Genomic DNA, 18,855 nt, shown 5'->3' with positions numbered 1-18,855 from the left:
CCAACTTAACACGGCCGGCCAAACAGACATCAATGCTTGTAGCAGTGCGTACCACGCCTCCTCCCAACCTGCCAGTGTCAATCAGGATGGCCCCGCACCACCCTTGAATTGACATACTCGGCATAGCAAGGAAAAATAAAATGATAATAACATGTTTTATTATCATTTTACTTTTCCTTTATTCACTGCTCCGGAAGAAGAGGGGTGGCGCTCCTCGACTCAACGGAGGAGCCACCGCTGATATATCTGCTAGGCCTTCTGAGATGCTCCTAACTGGTTTTGTAGAAGGTCCTGCAGAGTGTTAACTCATTTTGGTTCAAAATAAACCTAACACATTATAATTTCAGTTAAAGTAAATAAGGAGACAGACTTTCTCTCCATGTTGGTGAAAATGATATGGATTTAATGGAATGAATAGCTGCAATTCTCTACTGTACATGTTTCAGTTGCAAAAACATACAAAAAACTTTCAAAGTCTCTGTGAATTTCTTACTGATTTTATATGTGCTTCAGCCTTTGAGTCCATTTGGCTGCAGCCTATCCCTATATTTCCTCTGATTTCAAGTCTGGGAACAAATGCGAGGAAACAAGCACGTCTTCTAATCTTTCCAGGCCAAATACTGCTTCATCCTTTTCCAGCATCTATTTGATCCAGGCCAGCTTGAGTGGTGTTGATAAGGAGTGATAGGATTGTACTAGTATTAAGAAAATCAATCAATAAAATGTTATATAAAAACTGTCCATTTGTCTCCCGTATGTTAACAGTTTGATTCATGCTCTGTTGGAGCTAGGTGCGCAGCCTCTGAAGGTCGAAGTGATGGATCTGAAAAGATGTTCTTTGGATCAGGCAGCCTCTGAGGAAGTTCCACGTCTGAACTGGTGAGCTGGTGCCACCTCTGAAAATCAAGGAAAAACCATTATATTTATTTAAACAAACATGTTATCATACTTTGAGCTACCCTGTGTAGTAGTACATATATTACTGGGTAGTGGTTGGTACATGAACAATTGTCTATCCAAACTAGTATGAAATGGCCTAGAGGCGAAGGTCAGTAGTAATAGAGATTACCATTAAGTAATTTGATTATCACTCCCCAGCTGAGGAACGGCTTCCTTTCCACCTTGTGCCACAGGACTACAGTGTGAGTTGGGACTTCACCCGCTGTGACATATCATTCCTCTACAGAGACCAACCCCAAAAGACCTCACAATGTCTGCCCTTGTTTAAACCCATCCTTTAACCTCGCCCCTCTTCCAGCCCCACCTAAGACAAGTGGTTTGTTTCTCTTCTTGATATTTCTGAAACAGACCCATACCCAGTGCAATTTATCATGTTCTGCTGTTATTGATTGCTTTTTAAGTCCATAGGCATTGTTCAGCTGCCACTAGGGCAGTAATCAGTAATCAGTAACGGGCGCCAAGGGACAGGCGTAGCTGGTAGCACCCATCCATCATGAGGCAAACTGTCCAAAGCTTCACCAATCCTCCAGCCACCCCTCCCCTAAGAGGAGAAGAGAGGCCATACAGAGGCAAAGAAAACACTGTACAACCCCCTGCCCCCAAGGCCAAAGTCATGAAAAAAAGCCCTCAAAAGCTACCATGCTACTCTCATAAAACAGGGACGTCCTGTTTGTCTCAACTCTTCTGAGGAAGTAAATCTACGTTATTTTAGGTTTTATTAACACAAGAAAAATGTTATAAAAATATACATTAATTTACAAAATGGTGCAGAATGCGGTGTTCCCAATACAAAAATACGGGACACAAAAAGAACAGGGCATTAAATATTTTGACTAGAGTTTACAATGGTCTGCAGGTGAAGGCACTCTCTTGTGTGACCACCAAGTGAATTTCTATGTTGTTGCTAATGTGCAGCAGGTGAAGCTTAGTATTTTGAAAAACAGCTTACATTCCCATTGAGGACCATGATTGAAGAGCATCAAATGTTCTTTTTTGCGCACATTTAAAATCCTAGAGGGTCATTACGATGGCAGAAGGACCGCCACCGCCAGCCGTGCGGTGGCGGGCCTTCCTCCAACGGACTGCGATTTTCCCCCTGCCACATTATGATGGCGGGGGGATCCAGACTGCAACCGTGGCGGACGCAAAGACCATCTGCCATGGAACCGCCAAAGGCAATCATTACGATTGCCTGGTGGAGTGGTATGCATCCATAAAATGGTGGCGGTGCCTAGCAGGCACTTTCCGCCAAATTAGGATGCTGTCTTCAGCCGGCCTTTCCATGGTGGCAAAACCACAATGGAAAGGGTGGATGGGATTGGTTTTGGGGGCCTGTTGCAGGCCCCCTTGTGTTGAGGGAGGTGTGGGTTCTCATGGGGGTAACTATGGTTCCACCTACATTGCACTGCACCAAGTGTTAGGCACAGTGTGGTGCCTGCCACGTGGTGCAGTGAAATGCACAACATGCATTTTGAACACCGCGGCGGGGGCTGCAGTCAGCAGCACCCGCCGCAATGCTAAAGTGGTGGCAGTCTCATCCTAATTGGGTATGCGGGACCGCCACATGTATTGCAGAAAGGTTTGATCACCACCACGATGGCGGACGGACTCCAGGCCATCCGCCATCGTAATCGGCCCCCAAGTTTGCTGACAAGATTTGACTTACCCAAATTGTACGTCTTGTCCTCAGCTCGCCTCTGTCTAACTCTAGTTGGTGTTGTAGACGAAGGAAATGCACACCAGCAGTTGTTTTCACAAGGTGCTGAAATGCCTTAAACAGATACATAAGGCACAGAAGCATGAGCAATGTACTGTTTAAAGCAAGGAGCACGTGACCCGGCCCGACAGAGCTATGAGTTACGTTTCATGACTCTGTGACATCAGGCCCTCATTCAAAGACTGCTACTCATCCTTTTTCCAACTCATTGCCCAGGGACAACTTGGGAAAGGGAGGGGTCGTGAGAGGCAGCTGTAAATATTTGACAAACAGGCCTGGGAGTACAGGGCTGACACCATACACGCCAGAGCTGCTTCAGAATATGGCACTTATCAGTTCACTAGTGGATGTTCCCAAAGGGCCCCCAAGTATTGAAGTCCGAGGCTGGCAGCATGTCAGCTCATAGGCTGCTAACATTCACTGCTGCACCTACCACTATATAACTGGCACATGCACAATAGCATATTTGTATATGAAAAACTGGCTGACCGCAATGGCACTGCTTAATAATGCAAATGTGGATGGTAATTACTTTTTGCAATTACCATTCATAAGGCTTGTAAAGTTGGAGGGTTGTGGCCCATCATCAGAAACCAACCCTAGCGACAGGCCATTATTAAGTTACTCCTGTTAGCTGTCTGTGAGCACCGAGACCTGCTGCTCTTTATTCGTGCCACTGCTTTAAGATGTTACTAGCAGCTCCTGAGGGGAGAACACAAATCTCTTATGCTTTGGAGGACTATGTTGGCTGCCATTGGCTACTACACTGGAGTTAAGGTTTTAATCATTACCCATGCATCCGGGAATAAACATGGCTATCACAAATGCAGGATGCAGGTTCAAACCCTCAATGAATATACTAAATAGGTTCTTTAGGGCATGCTTTCCAACAGCTCATGTGTAAAACATTCCACTCATCTAAAAGCAGAGCCCTTAATACATAATACCTGAACATGCCTCACATTTGTCAGGATAATAGTTTAAAAATGAGGACGTTTTCCATATGAAAATGGTTGGAAGTTATTCTACATTTTTAATGTGTTGAACCACTGTACATTCAACAGGAGGTATTTGGTCTATTGGTTCTGTTTCCCGATCAATGTTTTTACATTCTGATGACATTCTTTTGATAAAATGAAGAATTCATGACCTACCAGAAGTCAAAACTTACCTCAGTCAAGGAGCCTTTGATAGAGTAGAGTTTATAGAAGATCCAGAGTGGGATGCAGAGCATGGAGCATATGGCCAGCACCCAGCCTACAGCATCACCCCACCATGGGTATACATACTTTTTGTTGTACGTCAGGGGCGTATATTTAATAATAGAGAATAAGAAGGTTGCCTGTAGAGGAAAATAGAAGAGACCTCATGAGACCAATATGCATAAAAAAAAGACCGAAGAAAAACAGGATTGTGAGGAGTTCTTATTTGGGTCATCCACAAAACAACCGTTGAGTGGATTGATCTGTCTGACTGCCCTCACGAGTGCAGTGGACTAATCTAACAGCATGTGGACTATTTCCTGCCTTTACATAAAACCTTCCTAAATTAGGAATTCTGGACAGAAAAACTGTTTCTAAAATGTAACCCTTAAAAAACTTTTTTTTATAATGACTAAAGATCCAGACATTAATACCCAAATAAAGTGGCACAAAGGACAGGCTTCAAAGGTAATCAGACCACATCTACAGACTCATATTAAATTTCTTTCATATGTGCTCCATTGTTACCTTTTGCCAAATCTATATATATATATAACAAGTGACCAAATCAGATAACTTTCAACTAAACCATCTATGGATGATGGTCTGCCATTTAATCAAATGACTTTTGAGTGTTTTTTAAGGTCCACCTGTTATTCCGCATTGGCACAAGCAAAACTGTGCTGAATAGCTAGCTTATCAGCTACAACAAACATTCAGGTATGCACATTTTACTTCATTGACATTAGCAGTGCTATGGTGGCTGGCATACCAACTTTAGATTGACTCACAGATGTCATCCTCAACCACATTTTCAAGGCACCATATAACACTGTTCCAGCATTGCTCAACAATCACATCTGTTTTCACAAACCTTCCAGACACCTCCTCTCATCCGGACTCCTCCTTACACACATCCTACGCATATGGAAAACCAGAATCCACGCAACTCACGCATCCTACACAAATGGAAAATCAAATCTGGCAGTCAAGCCATCTTTTACATCACTCCCAAAGTGTGGAACTACATGCCACAACACAGATGAGCTTCCCCCTCTGCATTCTGCTAAGAGCTTAAGACTTGGCTTTTTCCGGGAGTCACATCGTTACCTAGGTTGAGCTAGACTCACACCTTCTCAGCACAGGGAAAATATCCCAGGTGATATTCCGTTCTGTAAATATGCATAACATATCATCCCACTCTACCAGGCAATGTTGATCTGCACTACACAGAGTTCTCACTCGACCATCCAGGTGCTACAATCATATCACGCCAGGCTAACAGTCTTTTAGTCGAATTAATGGGAACCACAATACAATTGTAAATTGCCTCTTTCTAACTCACTTATGAATATGGGGACTCCTTTCTGCCTTACAATTAGAGGACTCTAAAGACAGAAAATCCTAACATTACAAACGTTTTGATCACACAAAAATGCATCACAGTCCTTCTTAAGTTGACTAAGGATATGAAAATTACTCCATCCTCATATTGTATTGACCTATCTTGTCCAACTATCCCCCTTCCCACCACGAGGGAAGGTCTCAGCAGGGGGAAGAAGTGCATCACGCACTGCAGACACCATCAGCCACCATCTAACACAGTGAAGCCTATTACTACAGACCCCACAGTATGTTCTCGTTTAGATGTTCGCAACAAAGGGAAGACATAGTCCCCTGCTGGGCACCTAAAGGCCTGTTCTTACATTCCATACCATGCCCTACACTACCCTTCCTCACAAAATTGTGTATCTTTCCCATTTTCTTCACACCCACATGCAAACAATATAACCACTCACTCCACCACATGCATCCCTACAAGGCAACCTCATCAACATTTCACCAAACAAATCATAGAGCAGACACTCTAAATTCACACCTCAATTCATTCTTATCAATAGTTTTTCTGACAGCAGAGATCGAACACTTCCCTCACATCTCATAAGGTTGATGACATTATTATCATGAAGATCTTGACCTTCTCTCTTTCATTTCCTACAGCAAAACTATAACATTTAGCCCAGGACAACAATACATACAAAACAGGCAGAGACATTCCTGTTGTCCACTCATTAATGCAGCCGTACACACTCCTGCAACAACAGATGTTCAGCTTTTCAAGCTTCTTCCTTTGACACCCCTTTCTCTGAAACAAATACCACCCCCCTTTAACATGATATATAAACTCATATACAAATCGCCAAGACCAACACAACCTTCAATTCTGAGAGTTTTTATGTAATCAGTGACTAGTCCAGCTCCCCTCTTAGAAACGATCAATCCCTGCCTGGATTCATTGTGGTTGTACAATACGCATCTGATGCATTACAACACTCTGCTGCCATTGTAAACGTTTTAGCTATACAAATAGCACGTACCAAAATGTAACTATTTACAGAAAGAGCTTTTCATAAACACCTGCTGATACCTTTATCCCCAAAAACATTTCAGCCAGTCAATATTCAGTAGGAGGGCACCGAAATGTGTGTGAGCTTGTTTCAAAATGTTCTCTAATCCCTAAACATTTGTGCTTCACTACTGCTTCTCCTATAAAACTGTATCCTCTCCCATCTTTGAGTGCAGTGTCTTTTTTTGATGTCTTACCACGCACACGGCTGGTGTCACAAACTTCCAACAGTACTTGATCACCGGCAATGGCCTGTAGCCAATCATGTGTTCAATATCATCATAGAATTTATCTGCACCTGAAAAAATGAGAAGGTGGATTTGTTTTATGAGCAGGAGTATAGGAACAAAAAAAGGGCAAGCACAGTGCTGGCTTCTAAGCAGTTAGGGACCCTGATTCTCCCACCAATTGAAGGAGGCAGTGTGTGGCAGGCATGTCGGATGTTATTTCGTAACTTGGAACAACGTGCTTCTATGTATATAACAAAAGTATCCTCCTGGGAAAATGAAAAAGGCATGGCAGCCCCATAATATCTAGCGCCATGTAGTAGTATTGTTAGACCTGGTACTAACATTTTACCTTCAGACCTCCTGTTTTTGCTGACTCCATTTTTTCTAGCCCTAAGATTCTGACACTTTACCACTGCTAACCAGTGCTAAAATGCTTGTGCTCTTTCCAAAAACATGGTAATAGTATCTATTACCCAATTGGTATATTTTACTAATAATTCGCTAGTAAAATGCACCATATGCGCCCAAGGCCTATAAATGAAATGCTACTAGTGGGCCTGCAGCACTGCTTGTTGCACCCACTTAAGCAGCCCTTTAAACATGCCTCGGCCTTGCCACTGCAGAGCCTGTGTGTGCAGTTTAAACTGCCATTTGGAGCTGGAAAAGTAAACATTTTTAAAGGCACAAATTGTTGTGTGTTTCCTTTAGGGGTCTATTAGGATGGCGGTCGGAAAATCACTCCGACCGCCATGGTAGTGGGAAAACACCGCCCTCTAGGACCACGGCATAACCACCGGTCCAGTTAGTATGCTCCCCAGTCGAAATCCGACTGCGGCGGTACGATCGCGGCATTTAACATTGCGGCCGTTGCTACTGCCAGCAGCACTGCCGCGATGTCCAAAAAAGCATGTCCAGCATATCCCTGCACTGCGTGGCAGGCACTGGTACAGGGACATGTAGGGGGTACCATGGGTATCTCTCCAGTGCACCCACACCCCACCCAAACACATTGGGGGCCCGCAATGGGCCCCCGGAGACATTCTCCGCATGCCTTTCCATGGTGGTTCCACCACCGCGGAAAGGCTGGCTACCGCGGCATCATAATCATGCCTGCGGAGCCTGACCCTGCACCGGCCCCATTTTAGCAGTCCAGCTCCGCCCACCAGGCAAGCGTGCAGACTGCTACCGGCAGAAAAGTGGCGGGTGGAATATTTCACCGCCACGGTCATCACCGCCATGCTAATGGGACTGGCGGTTTTCTGGGTTGCGATTGCGGGAAAATGACCGCCGCCGGCCTAGCGGCAGCCATCCGGCCACCAACCTAATAGACCCCTAAGTTTCCTTGTATTTTAGTTTTCTTGCATATATAGGCTGCTTTGCCTTGCACACGTTATGCTTGGCACGCTTATTTATGTGCCACAACACTATTTTAGAAAAGCACTGCACATGTTTTTGTTATTGCTTCTGACTGCCTGAACAGCTTGTACAAGGTAAAACAACACTGTGCCTGGTCTTTTGTGATTGGTTAGCAAATGTAGCTTGGCGCTTAGGCACAACATACATTCACATCTGCTGTTTTCAAGAAGACACCACGTAACATATACACAAAGAAAGGCAATTTTGAAAACAGAAAAAGACATTCTAGCAGAGCAAAGGTCGCCACGAAAGAGAGATCCACTGCCTGAGAAGTAGAAAAATTACAAATGCATAGCATGTATGGAGTCCATAAATAAATCCAGAGATCTATATTATAACAATGTGTTTCCATAGAGGGGGTGGGCTGGGGCAGATAAATAATTCACCATTGTAAAACTTCTTATTGTTTATAGTTTTCTTGTAATGCTCCTCATGCTGTTGATATGCATATGTTTTCTAGTTACAGCACAGACGTTTTATAATAGAGAATGAAAGGTTTCAATAAATATTGTAAACTGTTCTTGTGTCTTTTAGGTTTATTATGGGCATGCATGAGTGAGAAAATAAAAGGTTGGTGATCTGTTTCCACAGTTCCTTGAGGGGATCAGCGTTTTGTGTTCTGGGGTGCTAACTAACCTGTCAATCTGGGAAGGTTAGGAAGGCAGGTAAAGCCCTATGAGCTAGTCTGGATTGGGGCTCATAGGTACTATTGTGGTATGGTGACTCAGTCCATACATACTGCTGTTCTGTGGTCACAGGCATAGTTCTGCATCTAAGCAGAATCCCTGCAACAATATCTTCCCTTTTAATACACATGTCACCCCTAGGGTAGGTCCAGGACAGCCCAGGGGAAGGGTGCAATGTGTTTAAAAAGCAGGACATGTACGTTTAAGTTTTACATGTCCTGGTAGTGAAAAACTCTTAGATTCTTTTTTCACTACTGCAAGGCCTATATCTCCCATTGGCTAACATTGGGACTACCTTATTACATTTTCTGTGTAATTTCCAAATAGGAATGGAACTGGTTCAGGTTTGGTGTCTCTGGAATCCTAATTTAACTTAAGGTGAAATCAAACTTTACATTACATTACAATTCTAAAAATGCCACTTTTAGAAAGATAAAGGCAAAAAGAATAAATTATGGCTTGAATGCTGAACAATGCAAACATTCACCCCAGTCACCCCAGTCACAAAGATCTAGGTTTAAGCCATAGTTTTTTGCTCACCCTAGTTTGGACCCATCCATATGGAAATGAGTTTTGACCCAGCTTCTCATGGAACAGTCCTGGCAAGCCAAGTCCTCCCTGGACCAGAAACAAACATCCTGGGACCGGTTTCATGGTAACACCCCTCATCAGCCAGGCTAGCTTGAATCCAGTGGTGCAGTGTGAACATGACCCACGTCTGGGTATACCCGTACAACTCAGGGCAACAAATGCAAAAAGAACAATTGATGCACCTGGACTCTGTCATCTGTGAGTCTACCCTGTGAAGTGGTGCCACCCCAGTCCTGGACCTTTTGAAGTTGGCCTAAGGTGCCCGCAGCCTCGATTATAGTGTCAGACTCTGCATCACAGCCTCACAGCTCCTCTGAACCAATGCATCGCCATCTGCGCACTGAATCCTCAACTCAAGACTTCACATCGAAAACCCCGTCAATGGGATCCTTAACTACGATGTTACAGGACATCAGGTATGCACTCCATTGCGGTTAGCCTGAACTTATGACTTTGGGACGCCCGTTTTACTTGTTTCTGGTGCCACTGCTGCTGCCATATCGCCACGAAGTGCGGGGGGACTGGCATGGACCAGGACCACAGATCCCAGCACCCTTAGTGGCTCGCTGCAGAGACAGATGGTATTTTGCACCTGGAGGCGCTTCAAAACCAGCTGAGGCCCGTCAGAGCCCATAGGAGGCCTGGCCGGGCACCCCCTCTTGGCTGTGTTATCTGTGGGACAGGACCATCCAGGACTACAACTGACGTCGCAGCCCAGAAGCCTTGAGTGCGATAAGTTCAGTCCAAGCTCAAAATTGCATCTATCACTCCACTCAGCACCAGACACTCAAGCCTCCAGTGGTGCAAGGTAAGCCCCTTGGCATCACGTTACACCTTTTAGTAAGCATCTTCCCCACAAGTTACCTGCTATTATTGTTCTTTGTCATCAATTACTTGGGCTTTGGGAAAGAAGGGACTGAATAAAGACAGAGGCTCCAACCTATGGGAAATCTTGCACTTACATCCCCAAACGGCTCAGAGTGCGTAAAAATGGGTAAGTGCAAAACGGCGGTGGTCCACGCTGCGCCAATCACCAGCACAATGGATTGATTTTTACAAAGAGCAGCGGGAGCTCTTGAAAAAGAAATTTAACTTATGTCCCGCCGACTTTCCCGGTCCCCGGCGTTTTATCTTCTATCCTGTGCCTCTAATATTGGGCTTCATTGTACTGAGGAGGGAATCGAGTCGATAGCCACCTCTTCACGTCTTACTACCATCGATAAGCAGCTTGATTGTGATGAGCCAACTGTGGGACCTACATTAGGGAGTAGGTTACCAGCTCAAATCAAAGCCCCCTATGTAGTTGTCCAGTAGGGGCAGTCTTGTGGCAGGGTTGGATCTGGGGCCAAGCGCAAATACACCACCACCGGGGCTAAGGCAAAACGATCTAAAGTGGACACACCATTGTCAAACATCCAGAGTGCAGTCCCCGTGTCGAAAGACGACCTGGTGGACATGCTTAAGCTGGTCTGAGTTCCCTTCTTGAACGCTTTGACCTTAAATTGGAACCAATTAAGCAAAAGTTTTCTTTTATGGAGAGAGATCTTTTAAATCTGTCTCAATTTCTTAGAAACATCCAATACTACTCCCCACTCCTGTGATGCAACTGATGCCTCTGCCGGCTCAGCTCCTGTTACTTCTGCCTCAAGTAAAGCGCATATTGCCCAAACCGCCCACCCAGTGAGCACCATCTCCCTACCTGGCCCATCTACAAGCATCGGACAGCTCCTACCTTCCACATGTGGTTCGAAGGCGAGGTCATGCCTTCAGGTGTCATTTAGAACTTAGGCCAATCATCAAAGGGAGTCAGCTCCTCATGTGTGGGGGTAGAAGGGGACGCCGCAATCTTTGCTGCAGTTAACCAGGAAAGAGTGCCCCAGGGTCCATACTACAGCCATCTACCCCCAGAAGCGACACCGTATGTATTGGTTTTAGGTAACGTGCCAGTCCTAAAGCCATAACAAAACAACAACGTCTCAGCTCGATATCATTTTTAGAAAGAACAAATATTTTAGTGATATAAATCACAGAGGGAGAGGGAAAAAGAAAAGGGAGACCAAAGGAAATTAGAAAAGAATTATATATTGTAGGTAGTTTTTACAGCACTACAGTACAATAAAAGTACAAATGACCAAAAACACACATAGGTGAGCACTGAACGTGCTAGTGATAGTGAACGGCGCAGTGACACAATGAGTGAAAAACAGTGTGAACGGCGCAAATTAAGATAATAACAATGTGGTCAAAAGGAATAATTATATACAATCTGCTATGAACACATTTTTTCTCAATGACCACAAATAAGCCAAAAAGTTCTTTGCTGGGTTTTGTCGACGGCGTTTCAGCCTGGTTGGTTTCAGGCCATCATCAGGACAATGGTCATAGTTTTAACGTGTGCTGTAAGGGCAAAGAGGAAGTAGGGTTTAAATAATTCTTAAGGAGAGAACCAGAGTGAAAAAGGTGACCCCAGAAGTAAGAGAAATACCTGGGCGTAGTACAACTAAAGTACAGGGAATCCTTTGAGATTGTTGAAAAAACGGACATAAATCAGCGTGCGATCTAAACAGAAAGTGAAAAGGGGAAAGAGGGAAAATGCGATTAGTGAGAGGCCATAAGACTGAACAATGTGGCCAAAAGGGGAAAAGGACTCGTACTTACCAGGCGTCCAAGCACTTTAAGGAACAACATCCGATGTTTGGAAAGTGGCCAGGAGCAACTCGTCCCGTCGCCCCTTCCTTGCTGGATTTGTTTCCCGTCTTCTGGATTACCATTTTTTGGATCCTTCTTCCTCGAACATTTCACGAGGTAAGACCTTTACAACGTAGGACGAATTTTTTCCTAATTTTTTCCTAATCCGCCCCTTCCCTTCCCTTTACCCTAATTCCCTTTTTTTCCTTGCACAGATTTGATCCCTTTTCTTCGAGTCCCGGACCTTTATTGCTCCTGGTCACTTTCCAAACATCGGATGTTGTTCCTTAAAGTGCTTGGACGCCTGGTAAATACGAGTTCTTTTCCCGTTTTGGCCACATTGTTCAGTCTTAGGGCCTCTCACTAATCGCGTTTTCCCTCTTTCCCCTTTTCACTTTCTATTTAGATCGCACGCTGATTTATGTCCGTTTTTTCACCAATCTCAAAGGATTCCCTGTACTTTAGTTGTACTACGCCCAGGTATTTCTCTTACTTCTGGGGTCACCTTTTTCACTCTGGTTCTCTCCTTAAGAATTATTTAAACCCTACTTCCTCTTTGCCCTTACAGCACACGTTAAAACTATGACCATTGTCCTGATGATGGCCTGAAACCAACCAGGCTGAAACTGATAGTGTCACTGCGCCGTTCACTATCACTAGCACGTTCAGTGCTCACCTATGTGTGTTTTTGGTCATTTGTACTTTTATTGTACTGTAGTGCTGTAAAAACTACCTACAATATATAATTCTTTTCTAATTTCCTTTGGTCTCCCTTTTCTTTTTCCCTCTCCCTCTGTGATTTATATCACTAAAATATTTGTTCTTTCTAAAAATGATATCCAGCTGAGACGTTGTTGTTTTGTTATAACTATTGCCCAGTCTCTGCTGGGAAAACGGGTGAACTCCTGTTCTTTGTTCCTTAGTCCTAAAGCCGACACCACCAAAGATTTTTACCAATTAAAGAACAAGGTCCTTTACTGGCTTAACAACAACACATCCCTGGGCCTTAGAGTGGAAAGGGACATCTTAATGGTTAGGAGGGTGGCCAGGATAGGAGGCTCAAAAAAGAGTAGTGATGGTGATTGTATAATCATCCATTTCAACAAACCACATCTGGCAGAAAGGATTATCCATGCAGCTAACCATTGTAATAGAACAGACCCTTCTTCCTCTATAAGAGCACTGCCCTTGGGTTACTTTTAACCATCCACACCTGTGGTATTGCATCCGAGGAACTTAGTGACCCCAAACCCATTTGGATGGCCTCAACAACCACCTCCAGTCCCTCTATTCAACTCATTTGAGCCTCTGGGACATCTTGACCACTGTGATTGACTGGGTGGACTGGTTCCAAGAAATTCCATGGTGCCTTACAAACGGACTTAAAGGATCAGCTGGCTCAGGTGAACCACTGCAGCCATCCGCTGAGTAATAGCTTTTGCAGCATAATTTCATGGAACATAGCTGGCTTGGCAAGCAAGTTCAAGGATCCGGGGTGGTTGGCTTTCATAAAAAAATATGCCATTATCTGTTTCCAAGAGACATGGACCATTGATAATACCTATTTTTAAGAGCTTTAAGCTTTTTAACATCCCTGCAATTCCTTCAAGGGTGGGACGTCCAAAAGGGGGTATCGCAGTTTATGTGTCACTTAGCCTACGAGGTTGTATTGGGGTATTGCACACGGATAATCTGTGTCTTCATGCGTTAACCTTCCCCTCAGGGTCACACAGTCTTCTGCGTTTGAACTTTTATAATGCCACTTCTCTTCTCCCTGAGGTGTGTAATGTCACTCGCTCATGTTCATTTTTAATGAACTGTATGTTCATGCCTTGTAAGTCTGGTTGTATAGTCCTGGTAGGGGACTTTAATACGCATATATGTGGGGCTTTAAGGCAGGAGGGACCAGGGGCTAGTCTGGATTCCTCTTGTCCGCTTGTAGACGGTGTGCATTTTGAACATTGCAGGCTGGGGGAGAAATTAAATGCATTGGTTTGTGATTTGGATTTGCAACTAACTATTGGTAAATTGACCACCTCTAGGCGCTATCTTATCCCAACTTTTAAGGGGCTGGGCCGGGAACCCTCTTTTATTGGTTTTATTTTAATCTCCACTCCCCATTATTATCTTATCTCAGAGTTTTCAATAACAGCCAGTAGCTACAGCGATCATAATCCCCTGTGTATTAAAGGTATATGGCCCATTTTTGATTTAAAAAGACAGACCACAGGAGGAGGGGTTCTACGGGTAACAGACGGAGGGAGACGACTTAGATGGGGGCAGATTTCCCCAGACATTCTGTGCAGGTCTCTACTGGAGATGTGCGAGAGTGAACTTCAGATCTGTCAGACTACGAAGGTAGAATCAGACAAGTCTACCATCCGTGCTTTCGAATCAAAATTTCGGCTCCGTCGCTGAATTATTGGCTGTCCCATCTCAGGGAGTTCAGAGGGAAAGTCAGTTGCTAGGTTTGGCACCCCATCTTCATGGGCAACCTCTGTCATTGTGCCAGTCTTTAAAAAGGGGGATAGGAACAGCACTGTCTGTCATAGATCCATCTCCCTGTTAGACTCAGTGGTAAAAGTGGTTGGTAGTATATTGTTGGATAGGTTATCGACCTGGGCTACTGACAATAACATTCTGTTGGATCCCCAATATGGGTCCCTCCCAGGCCGCTCCACGATCGAACAATCTTTGAACCTATTCCTAATAACCAGTAAATATACAGTTGCGCGCAGGGGTAACATTTTCCTGCCTTTCATGGATCTGTCTTCCGCATTTGATTGCGTAAAGAGGGGTAAATTATGGCAGATCCTTTTAGCCTTAGGGGTAGACAGGGAGATAGTTTCCTTTCTCTATGGCTTCCATCGGGACACCAAGCAGTTGTGCGATATTCGTCTTGTTCATTCCCCGTTAGGTGCGGAGTCCGTCAAGGCTGTATAGTGGCCCAGTTTCTTTTTAATCCCTACATTAATAACTTGGAGAAAATCCTCCTGGAGACTAAGGCTGATTATCCCCAGATCGGGCGGTGAGGTCTCCCGGTTCTGCTATATGCAGACGATACCGTATTGATGGCTAGGACAGAGAGGGGTTTGCAAACCATCTTATCTCTGTTCGCCCAGTTTATGGGAGATTTGGACTTAAAAGTTAACAAGTCCAAATCATACATCATGCAACTTGGGATGCGGCCTAGTAGATCATATGCCTTTAAGGTTGGGCCTACCCCGATTCCTAAAATATCCACTTTATCCTACCTGGGGGTACTCCTGGATGAACTGAACTGGGGCCCACAACTTACACGTAAGAGAAACAACCTCAATAGGAAAACTGCCGCATTTTTTTATTTTGCCATTAGATTGGGTAAAAGATCAGTGGGGGCTCTTTTGGAGGTCTACAGGGCAAAGTGTCTGTCTAAAGCACTTTACAGCAGCAAAATCTGGGGATATGCTGAAGTAAAGGATGTCCAAATAGCGGGAAACAAATTTATGAGACGTTTGCTGTCAGTTCCCCAGGGTATCCCCTCCTTTATTGCCCATGAAGAGTTAGGAATGCCCTTTATTACAGATCAGATAGCCTTTCGCCCGCAGTTTCTTTGGTAAAAAATATGGGTTAAGGCGGAGGATTCGCTAAATAAGGCAATCCTTAAAGATGGCCTGGCCCTGGATCATGTATTAAGGATACCATGGCTGAAATATATCAAAAAGAGTCTAATGAACTTGGGAAGAGGAGACTTTTTTTCTAATCCTGAGGGAATACGAAAGGCAGATATACCCCTTCTTAAGACGGCATTCAGCACGCTTCAGACCATGTTAAGGGAGAAGAGGGAGCTCATGAAGACAAGTGTCTGCCACTTCGTCATATTAAGGTCCACAGAGAAGGCTGAGCCATATATACTTGGTTTTGTGAACTCTTACGATAGATTCCTTCTGACCAGGTTTCGGTTTGATCCGTTTTATTTACTTCTTACTTACCCAACGGGCTCAATTAGAGACCAATCCTTTCTGCCCTGCTGCTGCAATGGAATATCTCCACAGAAAACTTTACATTTTACTATGTTTTGTCCAACTTTAAACATGTTTGGCCTGCTTTTATATTTCTCCAGATGTTGACGGGCAACACTGTATTTCATATTTTAAAGGTTTTTTTTAAATCCGCTGTCAAGCTTAGGGCGAGTTGTGATTAATTGGCCTGGCCCTTGTCACCATCTTTGGTTTCATGTACTTGTACAGCTAACAGGTCGCTGATCTAGTTAATGGCTTTTATTTATTTATTTATTTTGGTCACTTATATCGCGCACAAATCATCCCCAAGGGATCTCTCGGTGCTGGAAAAAGAGATCAGTGGTCAAGAGGGGGAAGAGCAAATTAAAAAAGTCATGTTTTAGGCATTTTTTTAAATAAGGCCAGGTTCGAACATTGGCGGATTGATTCAGGAAGGCTGTTCCATAGATTAGGGGCCAAGTAAGAAAAGGCACGACCTCCCATCCTTACCTTCCTAATTTTAAAATCACACAATGTTTTGCGATTACTAGATCTAAGCTGCCTTGTGGGCTGATACCATTTAAGTTTATCCGTAAGATAAACCGGCCCCAGTCCATGCAGGGACCTGAAAACCAAGCACAGCATTTTAAACGTGGCCCGTTTCCTTACTGGCAGCCAATGTAGTTGGCGTAGAAGCGGCAGAGAGAGAGTTCGCGCAGGCTTATCAAGAGCAAGGCGGGCAGCGGTATTTTGCACTACCTGCAATTTGGAAAGAAGATCCTCCCTGATTCCAACCAGTAAGGAGTTGCCATAATCCAGGCGACTCATTAACAGTGCCTGGATGAGGGTCTTTCTAGCACTCAACGGGATCCAAGGGAAAATCTTCCTCAACATCCGCATGGTCCCAAAACAAGAGGAAGCCAGTGTTTTCACTTGAGTCTCCATTGAGAGCTGGTTATCTAAACTAATCCCTAGATTCCTCGCACAAATTCTAGGGATGGGGGCTGGACCCAGTTCTGGTGGCCACCAGTCTGGAGTGCATAAATCCGCAGTTTTGCCGAACAGGAGAATCTCGGTCTTAGAGGAATTTAGTTGTAAAAAATTACTCCTCATCCAGTCAGCGATGTTAATCATACAGGCTGCAAACTTAGCCTTCGTTTCAATGGGATCATTTCTGATGTTTATGATCAGCTGCGTGTCATCGGCGTATGAGATGGCCTCAAAGCCACAGTTCCTGATGATTGAGGCTAGGGGGGCCACGTATAGATTGAATAATGTGGGGCTCAAAATAGAGCCCTGTGGCACCCCCTTATCCACCAGTACTGAAGATGACACGCAGGACCCCAATTGGACAGATTGGGATCTATCAGACAAATAGCTCTGAAACCACCTGAAAGCTGAGCCGCCGACACCTACCTCCCGCAATCTACTTAACAGTATACCGTGGGAGATGGTGTCGAAAGCAGCCGACAAATCCAGCAACACCAGCATGACCGGAGAGTCCCCATCGAGCAGCAGCCTGATAGAATCCGTGACTTCGAGCAGGGCAGCCTCAGTGCTATGTGATGTGCGAAACCCTGACTGAGTAGAATCTAATAGCTTATTCACTTCTAAATAGTTAGAAAGATGAAAATTTATAATAGATTCCATGATTTTAGACCAACATGGAAGAAGAGAAACAGGTCTATAATTTTGAGCCTCTGTAGGGTCGGCTGATACCTTTTTAAGTAGCGGCTTAACACGAGATACCTTCCATTTACTCGGGAAGGTAGCTGTCGCTAACGACATATTACAGAGGACTGCCAAGGATTCTGCAAGGATAGGAGACAATTCCTTCATGATCCTAGGTGGCAAAGGATCTAGACATGATCCTGACTTGGTTTTAGCCAACAGAGCCCCCACCTGAGCAACTGTGATGATAGGAAAGTCAATGTTTAGATGTTTTATTCTAAAATCATTGGTGTCTGGGATTTTAGATGTAATTTGTACACATAAGATGAATTATGAACTTGTACAAACTTGCTTTCGTGTTTGTACATATTATACTATACCATTTTAATCCCGGTTTTTACATTTTGCTTTAATGGTTTTATGTAACATGAAACCGAATAAAGAAATTTTGATATTGACTTTGTCGAGGTCCGACAGACCAGATGCCCCTTGTTGGTGCTTTGAGGCAGCATTTCATCCTAAAACCTCAAAATGTAGTATCTGCTGATTGTTTTTTGTCGTTTTGGTCTTGATTTCTCTATTAAAAATCACTCTATTTTTCTAGAGCTGGTGTGGGATCTTCTTTATGTGGTGTTTTCATTGTATTTATTGTTTGAAGGGTACTACCATTGTGAATGTCTCTGGTGGGTGGATTCATTCTTCTGTACCTTTATATGTATTAATGGTGCATCTGTATTGTGGTTTGTGGATTCATTCTTTTGAACCTGTATATGTATTTATTGTACTTTTCTTATCCGTGTATAGGTACCTAAACCTCTATTATTTGGTACTTTGGTACCTTGGCATTAACATGTCCCCAGCACCTGTAGTCTGATAAGAGACATGTGGCAAAATTGTAAAGTATTAATGAAGTACCAATACAAAGCCCAACAAAAATATTTCATGGTGCAGAAGAGAGTTGGAAAGATGTCATCTTTAGAGATACCGTGGCATCATATGCTGTCCCCCCACACATCCCCTCCGCCTCTGTTGCCTCTCGTCCCACCAGCAATGATAGTGCTTTTTATAACTTTCCGCCATGCTGTGCTGCTGTACAACATGGCAAAAGGACATTTACTGCCTATAGCCCCCCAGGTAAGACCTATTGCCTTTGCCAATAAATTCTTGTTGTATGTGTGTGTCAAATGGATTTCCACGAGGCTTAGAGGTTGTGGAGTTTTCAGTGACACTCTTAATTGTGACATGGCACAAGAGATTGTGATGTCTAAAAGATTAGGCTGCAATGAAGATGTGTGACATCGGATGCA

General features: G+C 44.1%; 1 protein-coding gene and 1 long non-coding RNA gene across 2 annotated transcripts in view; one reads left to right on the top strand and one right to left on the bottom strand.

The window, feature by feature from the left end:
* Window positions 1–382: 382 nt before the first annotated feature.
* LOC146854871 (sodium- and chloride-dependent GABA transporter 2-like) overlaps window positions 383–18,855 on the bottom strand; it is a 681,032-nt gene continuing 662,559 nt past the window's right edge. Inside the window, exons 13-15 of the mRNA XM_085652276.1 lie at window positions 6,484–6,584; window positions 3,849–4,019; window positions 383–896 (exon numbers count right to left, since the gene is read on the bottom strand). Of these exons, the coding sequence (XP_085508402.1) occupies window positions 759–896; window positions 3,849–4,019; window positions 6,484–6,584 (410 nt within the window). The 3' untranslated portion in view covers window positions 383–758. The remainder of the gene's footprint in view (window positions 897–3,848; window positions 4,020–6,483; window positions 6,585–18,855) is intronic.
* The window catches only part of LOC146854873 (uncharacterized), a 56,701-nt gene continuing 38,614 nt past the window's right edge, over window positions 769–18,855 (top strand). Inside the window, exon 1 of the long non-coding RNA XR_014981240.1 lies at window positions 769–879. This is a non-coding gene — a long non-coding RNA (uncharacterized LOC146854873). The remainder of the gene's footprint in view (window positions 880–18,855) is intronic.

This window comes from Triturus cristatus, chromosome 4_1 (genome assembly GCF_964204655.1).
Source record: "Triturus cristatus chromosome 4_1, aTriCri1.1, whole genome shotgun sequence".
In the NCBI taxonomy this organism is placed as follows: Eukaryota; Metazoa; Chordata; class Amphibia; order Caudata; family Salamandridae; genus Triturus; species Triturus cristatus.
The sequence above is the reverse complement of the archived record's forward strand: the minus strand, read 5'-3'. Positions and strand labels throughout refer to the sequence as shown.